Here is a 13,780-nt window from a genome sequence, read left to right on the forward strand (position 1 = left end):
GTCAATGAAGTGTCTTGAGGTGAGGACTAGTGTGAGCATAGCGGCACTGGTGGAATATAAGTCATGCAGCAGAATTTTGAATGGGTTGAAGGGGAAAGAGAGTGTTTAGTGGAAGATCTGTGAGAAGCAAGTTGCAGTAATCTAGGCGTGAGGTGATAAGAGTGTGGATAAGGGTTTTAAAAAAATTTATTTATATCTTTTTGCAAGTTGAAAATACATCACTTGAAAAGAAATATAATAATCTACTAAAGAAAATGATCAACATAATATAACACAAAAATAACAATGAGTAAAGTCCACATTAGAGAGAAGAGATCAATCACATCCAAGAGAAGTTGGATTCAAGAAATTCCTAAATTAAATCAAATTACAGAGCACAGTTGGATTCAATTATATGACCTGATTAGTAATTTTGACGGAAGTCTCTGGAGTTCTCATAGTTGCTTTACCTTCAAGAAAAAATTGTAACTGATTGGGTTCATAAAAAATATATCTATTAGCTTGATGTGTAACGCAACATTTACAGGGAAAACGTAACTGAAAGGTCGCTCCTAAATTTAGGAGAGACTGATGATAAGGCAGGTAGCGATTCTCCCATAGCAAACGCACTGAAAGCCATTGGAATTGAATGAGTTTTGCTGCATTTGCCATGGAGGAATCACTACCACAGCTTTGTAAAAGGGGCTCTTAATTCAGTTGGTACAATGAACCTTTATTAAGTTTCAAGTTTATTAAATTTTACTATACCGACTATCAGCAAGTATTTAGCCGGTTTACAAGTTAAAATAAGATAAAAAATAAAATTAATACAATATATAAAATAATTAAGAAGAAAAAAAAAAGAAAAGGGGATTGTGAACATTTAGACTTTAACTGGACATACTGGACAGTGATGGTAGGGAAAAGAAATGGAAGGGAAAAAATACATTGTTCGGCTAAAAAAAAAAAAAAATTGGATTGGGGAGGATGAAACATAAGGAATGGGATCGCTTCCTAAAAGCGGTTGAGGTATTGAAGAATAAATTATATTAGGGAGCAGGAAAACGCGTCTTGGAATAAGAAAGTTTTAAATTTAGCCTTAAATTTGTCAATTGATGTCTCGTGACGAATGTGGGATGGCAATGAGTTCCATAGGGTAGAGCGACTACGGAAAAGTTAGTCTTTCTCGTATAGTAGAAATCTTTGATTGTGGGGACAGATAGCAGGTGTTGTTACTGCCTGGTATCTTTCTTATGAGAGGCAACATGAATATAAACATAAATAGCTTCTGCTCTTGGACTGAATTAAGGGCCTCTTTTACAACGGCGCGCTAAGCGTTTTAGCGCAGATTTAGCGCTGAATCAACGCATGTGCTAACCGCTAATATGTCCATCGGATAACAAACACGTGTTAGCATTTAGCACGTGTTTAGCACGTGATAATATGTAGCGTGCGCTAAAAAGCATAGCGCACCTTTGTAAAAGAGGGGGTAATAGTCCTTCCAGATATTTTAAAACACGGGATTTAAATTACTTGGGCATTTCAATCTGCCAGACTTTGGAAAAATATTGTGGGTGTGTTTCAAAGTTCACACTCTTATTTAGATTTCAGGAAAATATCAAAACTTGTCTATTCAGAAAATTTGTGTTAGGTAATAGTTATAATTTCTTTTTTTATTTTCATTGATTTTTTGTCCATATATATTATTTTGGAGGTATGCCTCTGTTTTCTAAGCCACTTATAAAAGATATTAGCAGCATATAAAATTGTTTTATGTTATGTTACATGCTATGAATTTTTTTAAGCACATAAGCAGTGCCTCTGTTGGGTCAGACCAGAGGTCCATCGCGCCCAGCAGTCCGCTCACGCAGCAGGTCCAGGACCTGTATAGTAATCCTCTATCTATACCCTTCTATCCCCTTTTCCTTCAGGAAATTATCTAATCCTTTCTTGAACCCCAATACCGTACTCTGAGCATAAGAACATAAGAATTGCCATACTGGGAAAGACCAAAAGTTCCATCAAGCCCAGTATCCTGTTTCCAGCAGTGGCCAACCCAGGTCCCAAGTATGTAGCTAGATCCCAAGTGGTAAAACAGATTTTATGCTGCTTATCCTAGGAATAAGCAATGGATTTTGTAAGGGCCATGTAAGGGCCCTATGGCCCCTCAGAGGCCACACCCAAAGGCCCCTAGGGTAAACTCACCATCAAGCCATCATTTGCACTCATCTGTTTCATTTCTGAGCCCAGGAATTACCCAACACCTTTTCTCTCTAAAAATATTCTTTTCCAGAAGCAAAACACAAATCTCACATAAGAACATAAAAATTGCTGCTGCTGGGTCAGACCAGTGGTCCATCGTGCCCAGCAGTCCGCTCACACGGCGGCCCTCTGGTCAAAGACCAGCGCCCTAACTGAGACTAGCCCTACCTGCGTACGTTTTGGTTCAGCAGTAACTTGTCTAACTTTGTCTTGAATCCCTGGAGGATGTTTTCCCCTATGACAGACTCCGGAAGAGCGTTCCAGTTTTCTACCACTCTCTGGGTGAAGAAGAACTTCCTTATGTTTGTATGGAATCTATCCTTTTTCTAATTTAGAGAGTGCCCTCTCGTTCTCCCTACCTTGGAGAGGGTGAACAACCTGTCCTTATCTACTAAGTCTATTCCCTTCAGTACCTTGAATGTTTCGATCATGTCCCCTCTCACATACAAAGAAAGATATTATATATAAAAAAATACACAAGCAAGCCAACCATCTTATAGTCCAATTTATGTGTTACAAACTAGAACCACACATTACAGTAAAAAAAGGTGAAAGATACTTGCATAAATAAAACTTTGATGATTGTCCCTAATCCACAGCAAGCTGTAATACACACTAGCAAGAGAAGAAAAAATCTGATACACCTCAGAAGGCAAGGGAAGAGTCTGAAGGAATTTCTTTATCTAAGGGCCTGCCCCTTCCTGGTGCATTGTGGGATGCACTTTGGAGGGGCGTGGGCCTGATTGGCCCAGGTGCCTAAGGCCCCACCCATAGGAAGGACCTTAGGCAACTGGGCCAAACAGAATTGGTGTCTTAAGTTCCTGGGCCAATCAGGCCCTAGGCCCCTCCCTGGTGCATCTCACAATGCACCGGGAAGGGGCAGGCCCGCCATTTGGAGGACGATGGGCCTTCTGGCTGGACCGAGGGAGGACCTGTCCGGTCGGCCAGCGATTAAGGTTAGTGGGAGTGTCCGGAGGAGAGGGAGGGCTTTTGGGGAGGTCATCCGGCAGGAGGGTATGGGCTCCCTCCTGCCGGTAATGACGGGTTTGGGGTGCAGGGGGTGTCTTTTGTCTGGTGGGAGGGCTTGGGCACCCTCCTTCTGGTAATGGTGGGTTCAGGGTATGTGTGTGCTGGGGGAGGTGTTTCTTTCGGCATGAGGGCTTGGGTCCCTCCTGCAGATGATCACGGGGTTTGGGGGGTTTCTCTCAACAGGAGGGCTTGGGCTTCTTCCTGCCGATGATTGCGCGGGTGTTGGGGGGGTTCTTTGGGAGGAGAGTTTGGGCATCTCTTCTGCAAGTAATTGCATGGGTGTTGGGTGGGGGTGCTTTGTGTCAGCAGAAGAGACTGGGCATCTCTCCTGCCAGGGAGGTTAGGAGGGATTGCGGCAGGAGAGATTAGGCATCTGTCCTGCCACGATTGTTACCAGTGCGGAGGGTGTGGGGGAGAGGACAGGTTGCCTGGGCTGATGAGATGACTGTGGCAGCCACGATCAACTTAGCAGCCCAATTCGGAACTTATACCTGTTTTGACTTGGTCTAAGTCAAAACGTATAAGTTCCGTCTGGCAACCTGTCAAACCTTTTTGGTTATGGCTGCCAGACAACTAAGTCTAGGTCAGCTCACTTACTGCCCTTTCCAGTCCTCCAAAAATGCCCCTTTTCGCTCTAGGCGTATAGAGACAGGGTAAAGGCCAAGCTGGTTCTAGATATGTCTAAAACCAGTTTTGATTATTGGTACTTGGACGATATGTCTTTTTGATCATCCAATTACCGACTTAGACCACTTTTTGGACTTTTTAAAATTATTATTATGAGTTTCTTAGGCAATGAGAACAGTTAAATCAGACTAGAAAAAGAAAAGATATTCTTATCAGTATATAAAGTGGAAATAATCAGGGATAGGAAGAAAAGATCTCCTTTAGTGTCTCAGGCCCAAAGACATTCACAGGCTCAAAGAGATAAGGAACTTGTAGGGCTCCTTTTACTAAGATGCGCTTGCGGTTTTAGCGTGCACGCGCTACATTTCCGCACACACTACACACTAACACCTCCATAGAGCTTGTGTTAGTATTTTTCATGTAGCGCGGGGCTAGTGCGCACTAAATACGTTAGAACACCTTAGTAAAAGGAGCCCATAGTGTGGATGAGAGAAGTGAAAAATCTTACAGCTGAGGGGAAAGAATCAGATGAAAGATAAACATGCTTTAGAAGGAGAAAGGTAGATGCCCATTATCTAGAGACAGTTCTGTGAAGTATAGCACGCCAGGTGACTTGGACTGGTTCCCTTGAAGACAAGATTCTGGGCTAGATGGACCATTAGGCTGATCCAGTAAGACTATTTGGGGTCCTTTTACTAAGGCGTGCTAGGTTGCCCCACTGCTCTGCTGGGATGTCTCCATGACCAGCCTAGTAAGATTGCTGGCCACCAGACTTGTTTTTGTGTGTTTTTCCTTTGGACATTTTTTTGTTTGAAAACAGCCTTTGCAGAAAGATGCACTGAACCCTGAAAATGTCTAAAATAGTGCAATTTTCAACCCCAAAAGATAGACTCTTCTAATTCAAAAATGACCATGATTTATGCTGGATTTTTGGACATTTTTTTGCAAAACATCCAAAATCGAATTTGGACGTCATATCGAAAAAAGTGTATTACCTATGCTAATTTCAATATTGTTGTACTTGATGTAAGTTATAAAATGAATAAAGAATTAAAAAAAAAAAAAAGAAAATTCCCCTCTTTATCTCTCATTTCCTCAGATTGTAAACTCTTTGAATACTTAGCACCATGTTACACCTCTGCGTGTATGCAGTTGCACTATATTAAAAATAAAAAATGCCCTTAGAGAGTTTTCATAACACAAGCTAATGACACCATGACTGAGGGAACTTTAGGAGGAGGGTTTTCCTGTCTACAGTTTCCTATGTGAGAATGCAAGCAGAGACTGGTGTACTAAATTACACTGATGATTTCAATAGTGTTGATGCATTGTAAAAACAACATTATTGCTTTTAATTGACAAAACAAATACAGTGGTACCTTGGTTTACGAGCATAATTTGTTCCAGAAGCATGTTCTTAAACCAAAACACTCGTATATCAAAGCAACTTTTCCCATAAGAGTTAGTGTAAACTTAAACAATTTGTTCCACATCCCCCAAAACTTAATTTCCATTAGGGACGCCTCTACCGCTGCCTCTGCCACAGACCTATCCACGCGGCTCCTTCAATTCTCCTCCTCTGCTGCTGTTCGCTGCATCTCACTGCGGGTGGTGCTGGCTGTAAGCAAACCGCCTCCACCGCAGAGCCCGACTGGACACTGTTGGCTCTGCCGCTCCCCCTCCCCACGGATGCCACTACCCCCTCTGCTGGGACTCTCAGGTGCTGGCTCACTCCTGCCGGACGCACCCCGACTCCCATGCTCCACCCGAGGCCACCGGTGCTGCTATCGCCTCTTCCCCCCCCCCCTATCCGACTGGCCCTGTCCTTATCCTTGCACCACTGGTGATAGAAAGTGCCTGCTGCCGGTCTGCTGCTGAGCCTTGAGCATCTGCGCGTGCTCAGGCCTTCTGGATCTCACCCTCTCCGAGATTCTCATGAGATCTTGAGTCTCATGAGAATCTCGGTGAGGATGAGATCCAGAAGGCCTTGAGCATGCGCAGATGCTCAAAGCTCAGCAGCAGACTGGCAGCAGGCCCTTTCTTACTCTGGTGGCACACGGGTAAGGACAGGGCCGGTCGTTAGATGGGGAGAAGATGATCGTGAAGGGAGGGAGCAGCACCAGTGGCCTCAGGGGGAGCAATACTGTTGGTTCCCGCGGTCGGGTCAGGTGGGGGCTCGCAAATCGAGTCAATGCTCGGTTTGCGAGTCAAAAGTTTGCTGAGTGTTTTGCTCATCTTGCAAAACACTCGCAAACCAGGTTACTCGTAAACCGAGGTTTGACTGTACTGTTGTCACGTTTAACATGCATTATTTAGGTATAAGAAACATCTGTGCCAAATCTATGCATAATAAGTGATGAGCTGCATAGTGCGGATCAGTCTATTAACTGTGAATAAACAGCAAATTTTGTAAACTGTGTGCAAATGTTAACGCAGACCCATTACCCTGACACATTTAATTGTACTTCACATAGGTACTGCTGCTTTTCTTGTATGTGTCTGTAAGCATTAACTGCCATCTATCACATGAGAATGTACCTCCTAACTGATATATGTGTCATTAAAATGAGAAATTAATGCAAGATAATTAACGAGCATTAATGGCCTGTCAGTGATTCCCAAACCTGTCCTGAAAGAACCCCAGCCATTTAGGTTTTCAGGATATCCACAATGAATATTCATGAGGTTGATTTGCATACATTGCCTCCTTGTTATATAAAACTACCTGATGGATGAGAGTAGAGTATGGCATAGCAGTTAGAGCTACAGCCTCAGCACCCTGATGTTGTGGGTTCAAACCCCGTTCTGCTCCCTGTGACCCTAGGCAAGTCATTTAATCATCCCCAGGTACTTTAGATAGATTTTGAGCCCACCAGGATAGATAGGAAAAAATGCTTGAAATACCTGTATGTAACCTGCTTTGAGTATGGTTGTAAAACTACAAAAGGCGGTATACAAGTCCTAATCCCTTTCCTATATTTATTGTGGATTTCCTTACCATCAGAAGCAGATGAATCCAGAGACTAGTAGATTGTGTCCATCTAACAGCAGGTGGAGATAGAGACTATCGAGTTGAACTCTGTCTTATTGGATGGAAAGCCCTCTGGCCAGCTAGTATGCTCTAGCTCCAGCAGGTGGATGGATGGCTATCTTGTAGATTTCTGGTCTTGTAACCGTTGTGCTTTGTACAGTTGAGCTAGGGGTGTCTGGCTAAGCAGTACCAACTTTGCGGGATACACTTGGGCCTTCCCAGGTCTCTTCCCTACCCTCCCTCCTTAATTTTGGGGGTATCTGTGCCATTGTTTTGTTTTTTTTCTCCTTTCCCATATTAAAAAAACAACAAACCAACAACAACTAAAAGGTGAGAGACAGGCATATTGGAGCTCTAGGGCCTCTCCAGCTGCTAGCTCCAATAGGAACAGGAGTACCTATTTCCCCAGGGGCAGATTTTAACAATTTTTTGCTTCATTCTCCTTCTGCCGGGAAATTGGAAAGTGTATCTTTAAGCTTTTAATTGCTATCAGCTACGTGGCTTTAGCAGCTTTGCAGCTCAGCTCACGATGGCAGCAGAGAGAGTAAAACATTGTTCGCGCTGTGGGAAGTGGTGAATACCATCAGGGGTATGCTCTACCAGCTGTATAGAGGCAGCGGCTAGGGATTGTACCATGGTGGAAGTGCCTCTTTTTTCCCAGTGGGGGAGGGGCAGCCACTTTCTCCTTTGCTTACCGCGATCAGCTTTGCCAGTCAGAAATCCTCCTCTGTAGCCAAGGAGATGGCTGAGCAAGGGGTTATTCATGCCTCTTCCTCTGCGGGAGCTTTAGTGGGGATTCAATTGCCATGAGGGGAAGAAGGGGCAAGGTAAGCTCAGTCTGCATTTCCATCGGAGCCCTTTTCCCCCTGAGTTTATACTGCTGTTACATAAGGCTTATCTGTTGAAGGGGCCAGGCCACTATACGGGGTTCCCAACAATCTGGTTCAAATCCTCCTTTTTCGGCTACATGGGAAAAATACATCTAAACACAAAAGATTGCTTCAAGCTTCTGAGCTCCATCTGTTTCAGAATTCCCAGCGTTGCTCACAGATTTAGTCCTAGGGGACTTTTATTGTGAAGAGATGCCAATTATTGAGTTAGATAATCCTACTGTTTGCTCCTAGTCTTTCATAGAGAGGAGCTGACAGGGTTTATTACTAAAACCCTGCAGTGTCTAAATATTTCAACTTCAGGTGCACTGACCTCTACTTCCGCTAATTATCTTATGAATGCTACCAAGAAGCCCCCCCAAGACCTTTCCAGTCTTGGAATTAATATTGGCTCAATGGGCCATGCCCATGCCAGATGCTGGGCTTCATGTAGCCAAAGCAATGTCTCAGCTTTACCTGGTGGCCCAGGAGGAACAGGAAAGATTTAAGCTACCAAAGTTGGATGCCCTTGTTGTGGTAGTTACCAAGAAAACTACTCTTCCTGTTGAGGGAGGGATAGCCCTTTAAGGATGTACAAGATAGAAAATTAGAAGCATAATTGAAAATGTCCTTTGAAGTTTTAGCATTGTCGTTCATATGCAGCTGCAGCATGTCTGTCCTGGATACAGCAGATTTCTGATGTTATGGTGGTAGAGTCAGGTTCTCACCTACCCAGAGAGTTCCCTAACATCAAGACTGGACTAGCGTATTCAGAATAACAATACAAACAAAGCCTCCCAGGATAGGTTTTGGGAACCCCTAGTCTATGTAATTGCACTGTAGTATAACAGGCTTATTAGTTGAAGATTTGTTCTTTTCTTTCTGATTGTATTGAAATGTCAGAATGCTTGCTGCAAGTTACTGTCTTAGGGATGTTTTTATACTTGACTGTACTGTGCCAAAGTTTGACATACTGCTTATATTTCACTTTCCTTGTTGTTGTTGTTTTTAGGAAGATGTTATTAACACACAGTGTGGTTATGATGTCCGGCAAAAGCCAGTAAGTAGATGATTTTTTTTTTCTTTATCCACAGACCCCTTCTCTCCAGGGTCAGTGGAGGAAATTGCCCTGAGCTCCCATGATACAGGGGGGCCCCTAAGCCCACCTGAAGCCACTCCTCCCCAATTTCTGCCCTGGGCCCCAGTATATTAAACACCGGCCTTGCTTCTCTCCCAGCTGCCTTTCAACCTGATGTTCTCAGTAACGTAACTTCTTTAAACCTGATTTACTTGTTCTCTTTCCTCTCTTACCCTGTGAAGGAAACTGAGCAACAAGCCACTATCTACACTAAAGGCTGTGTGCCCCAGTTTGAGAAATGGCTACAAGATAATCTGACCATTGTTGCTGGAGTTTTCATAGGAATCGCATTATTGCAGGTAAATCTGTTCTTTTCCTGGGTGGGGGAGGAGGGGTGAGAAGAAAGTAACATGCGATGATAGTATGAGGATATGAAGATTTTTTTCTTCTTCAGGCAGAGGGTTGTATTGTTATTGTATTTTGGTGTGTATGTTATGTGACAGCGTATAGATGAGTAGGTTCTTTTTCTGAGTTTTTTAAAAATTATTTATTTATTCAGTTTTTCAAAACTTTTAAACAAGTACATTAATACATTACATTACATTAGGGATTTCTATTCCGCCATTACCTTGCAGTTCAAGGCGGATTACAAAAGAATTATTAAGGAAGTATTACAACAAGATCTTACCAAAAAGAGATTTGGACATTTTCAAAGAGAGTAAGAAATGAATTTGGTTATTTGTTTAGGGTTATTGGCTTTAATGAGAGGTGGTGTTTGAAACTTGTGGTGGTGTTTCTTTTTTTCAGGGATTTCTTGAAGAGTATGGTCTTTATTTCTTTTCTAAATGCATTATAGTCTAGGGATGCTGTCAGTAGATTGGCAATTTGGTTGTCTAGTTTGGCTGCTTGAATGGCTAGGAGGCCATCGTATGTTTTTTTCCGTTTGACCTCCTTAATTGGGAGGTATGAGAATGGGGTGTGAGTTTTCCTATGTCTGGTTGAAGTGTTGTGGATGAGATGGTTGTTCAGGTAGTTTGGACTGTCTCTGTATAAAGTCTTAAATAGTAGACAGTAGAATTTAAATTGTATTCTTGCTGGGATTGGAAGCCAATGTGATTTGAGATATGCTTCTGTAATGTGGTCATGTTTCTTCAAAGAGTAGATGAGTCTTAGTGCTGTGGTTTGGCTAGTTTGTAGTTGTTTTGTTATAGTTGCAGGGCAGGGGAGATAGAGGATATTACAGTAGTCAAGTAGGCCTAGTATTAGGGACTGAACTATGAGCTGGAATTGTGTTTTCTCAAAGAATTTCTGAACTTGTCTTAAGTTTCTCATGACTGAGAATGATTTTTGTATTGTTTTATTTATTTGCGGTTGCATGGTGCAGCATCTGTCGATTCTTATTCCTAGTAATTTAAGAGTGGATTGTATGGGGTAGTTGATTGCATTGATTTCCATGTTGGTTATGGATGGTATTTGGCATTTTCTAGGAGGATGAATTTAGTTTTACCTGGGTTCAATTTCAGTTTGTGATCTTTCATCCAGGTTGCTACTGATTTTAGTATTTGGTGTATTGTGTTTGTCATGGAGAGTTTTGGTTTGTCGAAGGGTATGAGAATGATAATGTCATCTGCATAGCTGTAGGAGGTTATGCCTTGTTTGTCCAGGTGAGAGCTGAAGGAGGCTGTATAGAGATTGAAGAGAGTCAGGGATAGAGGGGATCCCTGGGGAACTCCGCAGCGGTTTGACCAAGGTTTAGATTTTTCTTTGTCTGATTTTACTCTATAGGTTCTTGATCCTTCTTGATCCTTCAAACCATGAGTATACTTTATCTATGATACCTATTGTATCTAGGATTTGTAGTAGTATGCTATGGTCCACCAGGTCAAATGCAGCGGTCAGGTCTAGTTATATGAGCATCATTTTTTTTCCTATACTGAGATGTTGTCTGGCTGTATCCAAGAGAGATCCTAGGAGTGTTTCTGTGCTGAAGTTGTTTCTGAAGCCGGATTGCGTGGGATGAAGTATGTTTTGGTTTTCTAGGTAATTGGAGAGGAATTTGGCAACTCTATTATTTTGACATAGAGTGGAATAGAGGGTCTGTAGTTGGCGGTTTGGTCTATCGGTCCTTTGGGGTCTTTGAGTATTGGGATGATGATGATTTCGTTGAGGTTGGTTGGGTAGTGGCCGTTTGAGTGAGATTTTTATCCAGTTTAGAAGCAGAGCGCGGAATTTCATGCTGGATGTTTTTAGGAGATATGATGGACAGTTTTTGAGGTCACAGGATGCATGGCTGCATTTTTTGAATATAGATTTGCAATAAAAATCCAGAGAAATTAATAAACCTAACACCACTTACAGCAGTAATGTAAGGAGAAGAAATAATGATATATTATTTAGTCCACAAAATTAAAGATAAGGATCCAAGTATTAGAATAAATGTAAAGAAATACATGTGAATTATAAGAACAGCCAGAGAGACAATGAGAGAAACAGCCTTTACTTTAAACTGCAGGAAGAGCTATCGGACCAATCATCACCCCCCCCCCCCCTTCCTTGGCCAAAATAAATTCCAACAATTGGTTTGGTTTGAAAAATAGAAAAAATTTCCCTTGAAATGAAACACAGCATTTGGCTGGAAATTTCAGTATAAAGGATGCACCCAGGGCCAAAGTGCTGGGTTTGTAAAGCAGAAATTCTTTTTGCTTCTTTTTCTGTTTTTTTTTTTTGCATTTTATTTTTACTGCATTTTATTGCTTGTAATTTTGACTGATTTTGTATGTGTGTATTGTTCCCTGCCTAGATTTGTAGATAGGCAGGTTATAAATAATTTAAAATAAATAAACCATCAAATGTTAGGTGTATAGCACATACAGAAATGCGATTGCTGACGCAGAGTTAAAACATGTATGCATAAGTATTGTTTTCCTTTTCTGTATTGTTGCTCACTGACCTATAATTCCAATAAACAGATTTAAACAAAAATAAAAAAAATAATAAATAAACATAACCATGGCATGCTTGGCAACGACACAGGGACTGTATGGCTCTTCTGAGTTGGTCATTCACATAGTTGCTGCCTGAAAGTTGTTGCAAGGTACAATAATGGAAACTTGTCCTTTTGGTAATTGAATTTGGATTCAATCTAAGACTCTTTCAGCACTAATTTCTCCTACACCACAAGCCTTGGAAACAAATATATATAATACCCTTAATTTGTTGAGGACAAACAGCATGCAAATCTGTCATTGATGGAGGGATGTCATCCAACTGAGCCTGGAATAGTAAAGAGAGCAACAAGCTCCTGAATTTACAGAGCGTTCCAACACAGTGGAACTTCCATGCACTGGCATCATCTTCTAGGACCCTCTTAGTAGTTTGTTCACTAAAGAGCCAACCAGACATGTCTTAACTAGTTTTATTCTCTGTGAATAACATTTTGCAATTTTCGGCATTAGTTTACCTCAGATTCTCTCTTTTCTTCCTAGCTAGTTAGGATTGAGACAACAATGATGTCTGTGGCAAGTGCTAAACTCTGGAATGTCCTGCGATTTTGTGCTGGGAGGATTAATTTTAAGATGATGTTGAAAAACACAACTATTTGTTAATGCCTTCTATGTTAACGCCTTTCTCTGGTAATACCTCATTTCGTTTGATAATGCTTTCCTGGAATTTTACAATATAATTTTCAAGAAAATTTTGAAAATGCATGTTGCTTCTAATGTCTTTTTGCTTTAATCTTGTTGAAACCTGACCTGTTATTATTAGTTCATGTTTTGCTGGAATTTTAAGATAGAGTATGGGGAGGATGTAGTCCAAGAATGCGCTAAAAATGCGTCGGTTTATTATTGTCTCCCTGGTTATACCTGTTTGTTACTTGTTTCTATTGTTTGTACATAGATTTTTAAAATAATTTGTATGTAATTTATAAATTGCATAGTTAATATGCGGTATATAAGTTTTTAAATAAATAAATAGTTTCTTTAGATAGTTTTTCAGTCATTTCTGAGTTTTCTCTAATGTTTTGGGCAATTTAATTTCACATCAGCCAATTTACTGACAATGCTCCAGGGTAAAGAAGCCTACTGCAGCTTGCAAAAGTTTAGGTAGTGTGCCAGGACCATATCAGCTACTGATACACGTAACATGTGTGCCTTAAACCTGATCACGATTCCTTGCAAAATGTCATATGCCAGCTTATTTCATCTATAGAGGATTTCTTATCAGTTTGAGTAAGTTCAGTCCAGACTCGTTGGCACTGGGAGCATTGAGTATGTGAAGCCAGGAGCTGCATTGGATGCATGGAATGCTTAGACATTGGGCAGGGATTGGTCATCCTCAGGCCAACAGGACTGCCCAGCAATGCCCTCCACCTCAAGGTTATTGAGAGATTCTGTTCTGCCATTGAGGGATTCTGATGTAACATATTGAGCAGAGGCTAAGTAGTATTACCATTAGCTCTCACCAGAGCATAATATGAGGAGGATAGCAATTCTGTCACTCTCTCAAAGCATCACTGTACAGAGAACCACGGGAAGTGTGATAGCCTGCCATTGGTTCACCTCAGGTGACTGAAGACAATATTGTGTCATCACAACAGCTGTCAAGGCAGGTTGGAAAAGATCAAGGCTTATGGGAACAGACTTAAAGATCTCAATCTGTATACTTTGGAGGAAAGGCAGGAGAGGGGAGATATGATAGAGACGTTTAAATACCTACGTAATGTAAATGCGCATGAGTCGAGTCTCTCATTTGAAATGAAACTCTGCAATGAGAGGGCAAAGGATGAAGTTAAGAGGTGATAGGCTCTGGAGAAGGGCAACAAAAATTATAAAAGGAATGGGAAGACTTCTCTATGACAAAAGACTAGCCTGGAGAAGAGATGGCTCAGGGGAGATATGATAGAGG

General features: G+C 41.6%; 2 protein-coding genes across 7 annotated transcripts in view; one reads left to right on the plus strand and one right to left on the minus strand.

Moving 5' to 3' along the window:
• The window catches only part of TSPAN5 (tetraspanin 5), a 223,159-nt gene that overhangs the window by 206,241 nt on the left and 3,138 nt on the right, over positions 1-13,780 (plus strand). For 5 of the 6 annotated variants that reach the window (XM_033957482.1, XM_033957473.1, XM_033957490.1 and 2 more), the window contains exons 6-8: positions 8,810-8,857; positions 9,118-9,234; positions 12,361-12,507. In XM_033957482.1, the coding sequence (XP_033813373.1) occupies positions 8,810-8,857; positions 9,118-9,234; positions 12,361-12,480 (285 nt within the window). In that variant the 3' untranslated portion in view covers positions 12,481-12,507. The remainder of the gene's footprint in view (positions 1-8,809; positions 8,858-9,117; positions 9,235-12,360; positions 12,508-13,780) is intronic. The other variant, XM_033957499.1, reaches the window with a different exon arrangement.
• RAP1GDS1 (Rap1 GTPase-GDP dissociation stimulator 1) overlaps positions 1-13,780 on the minus strand; it is a 286,317-nt gene that overhangs the window by 52,932 nt on the left and 219,605 nt on the right. The window lies entirely within an intron of this gene.

This window comes from Geotrypetes seraphini, chromosome 1 (genome assembly GCF_902459505.1).
Source record: "Geotrypetes seraphini chromosome 1, aGeoSer1.1, whole genome shotgun sequence".
In the NCBI taxonomy this organism is placed as follows: domain Eukaryota; kingdom Metazoa; phylum Chordata; class Amphibia; order Gymnophiona; family Dermophiidae; genus Geotrypetes; species Geotrypetes seraphini.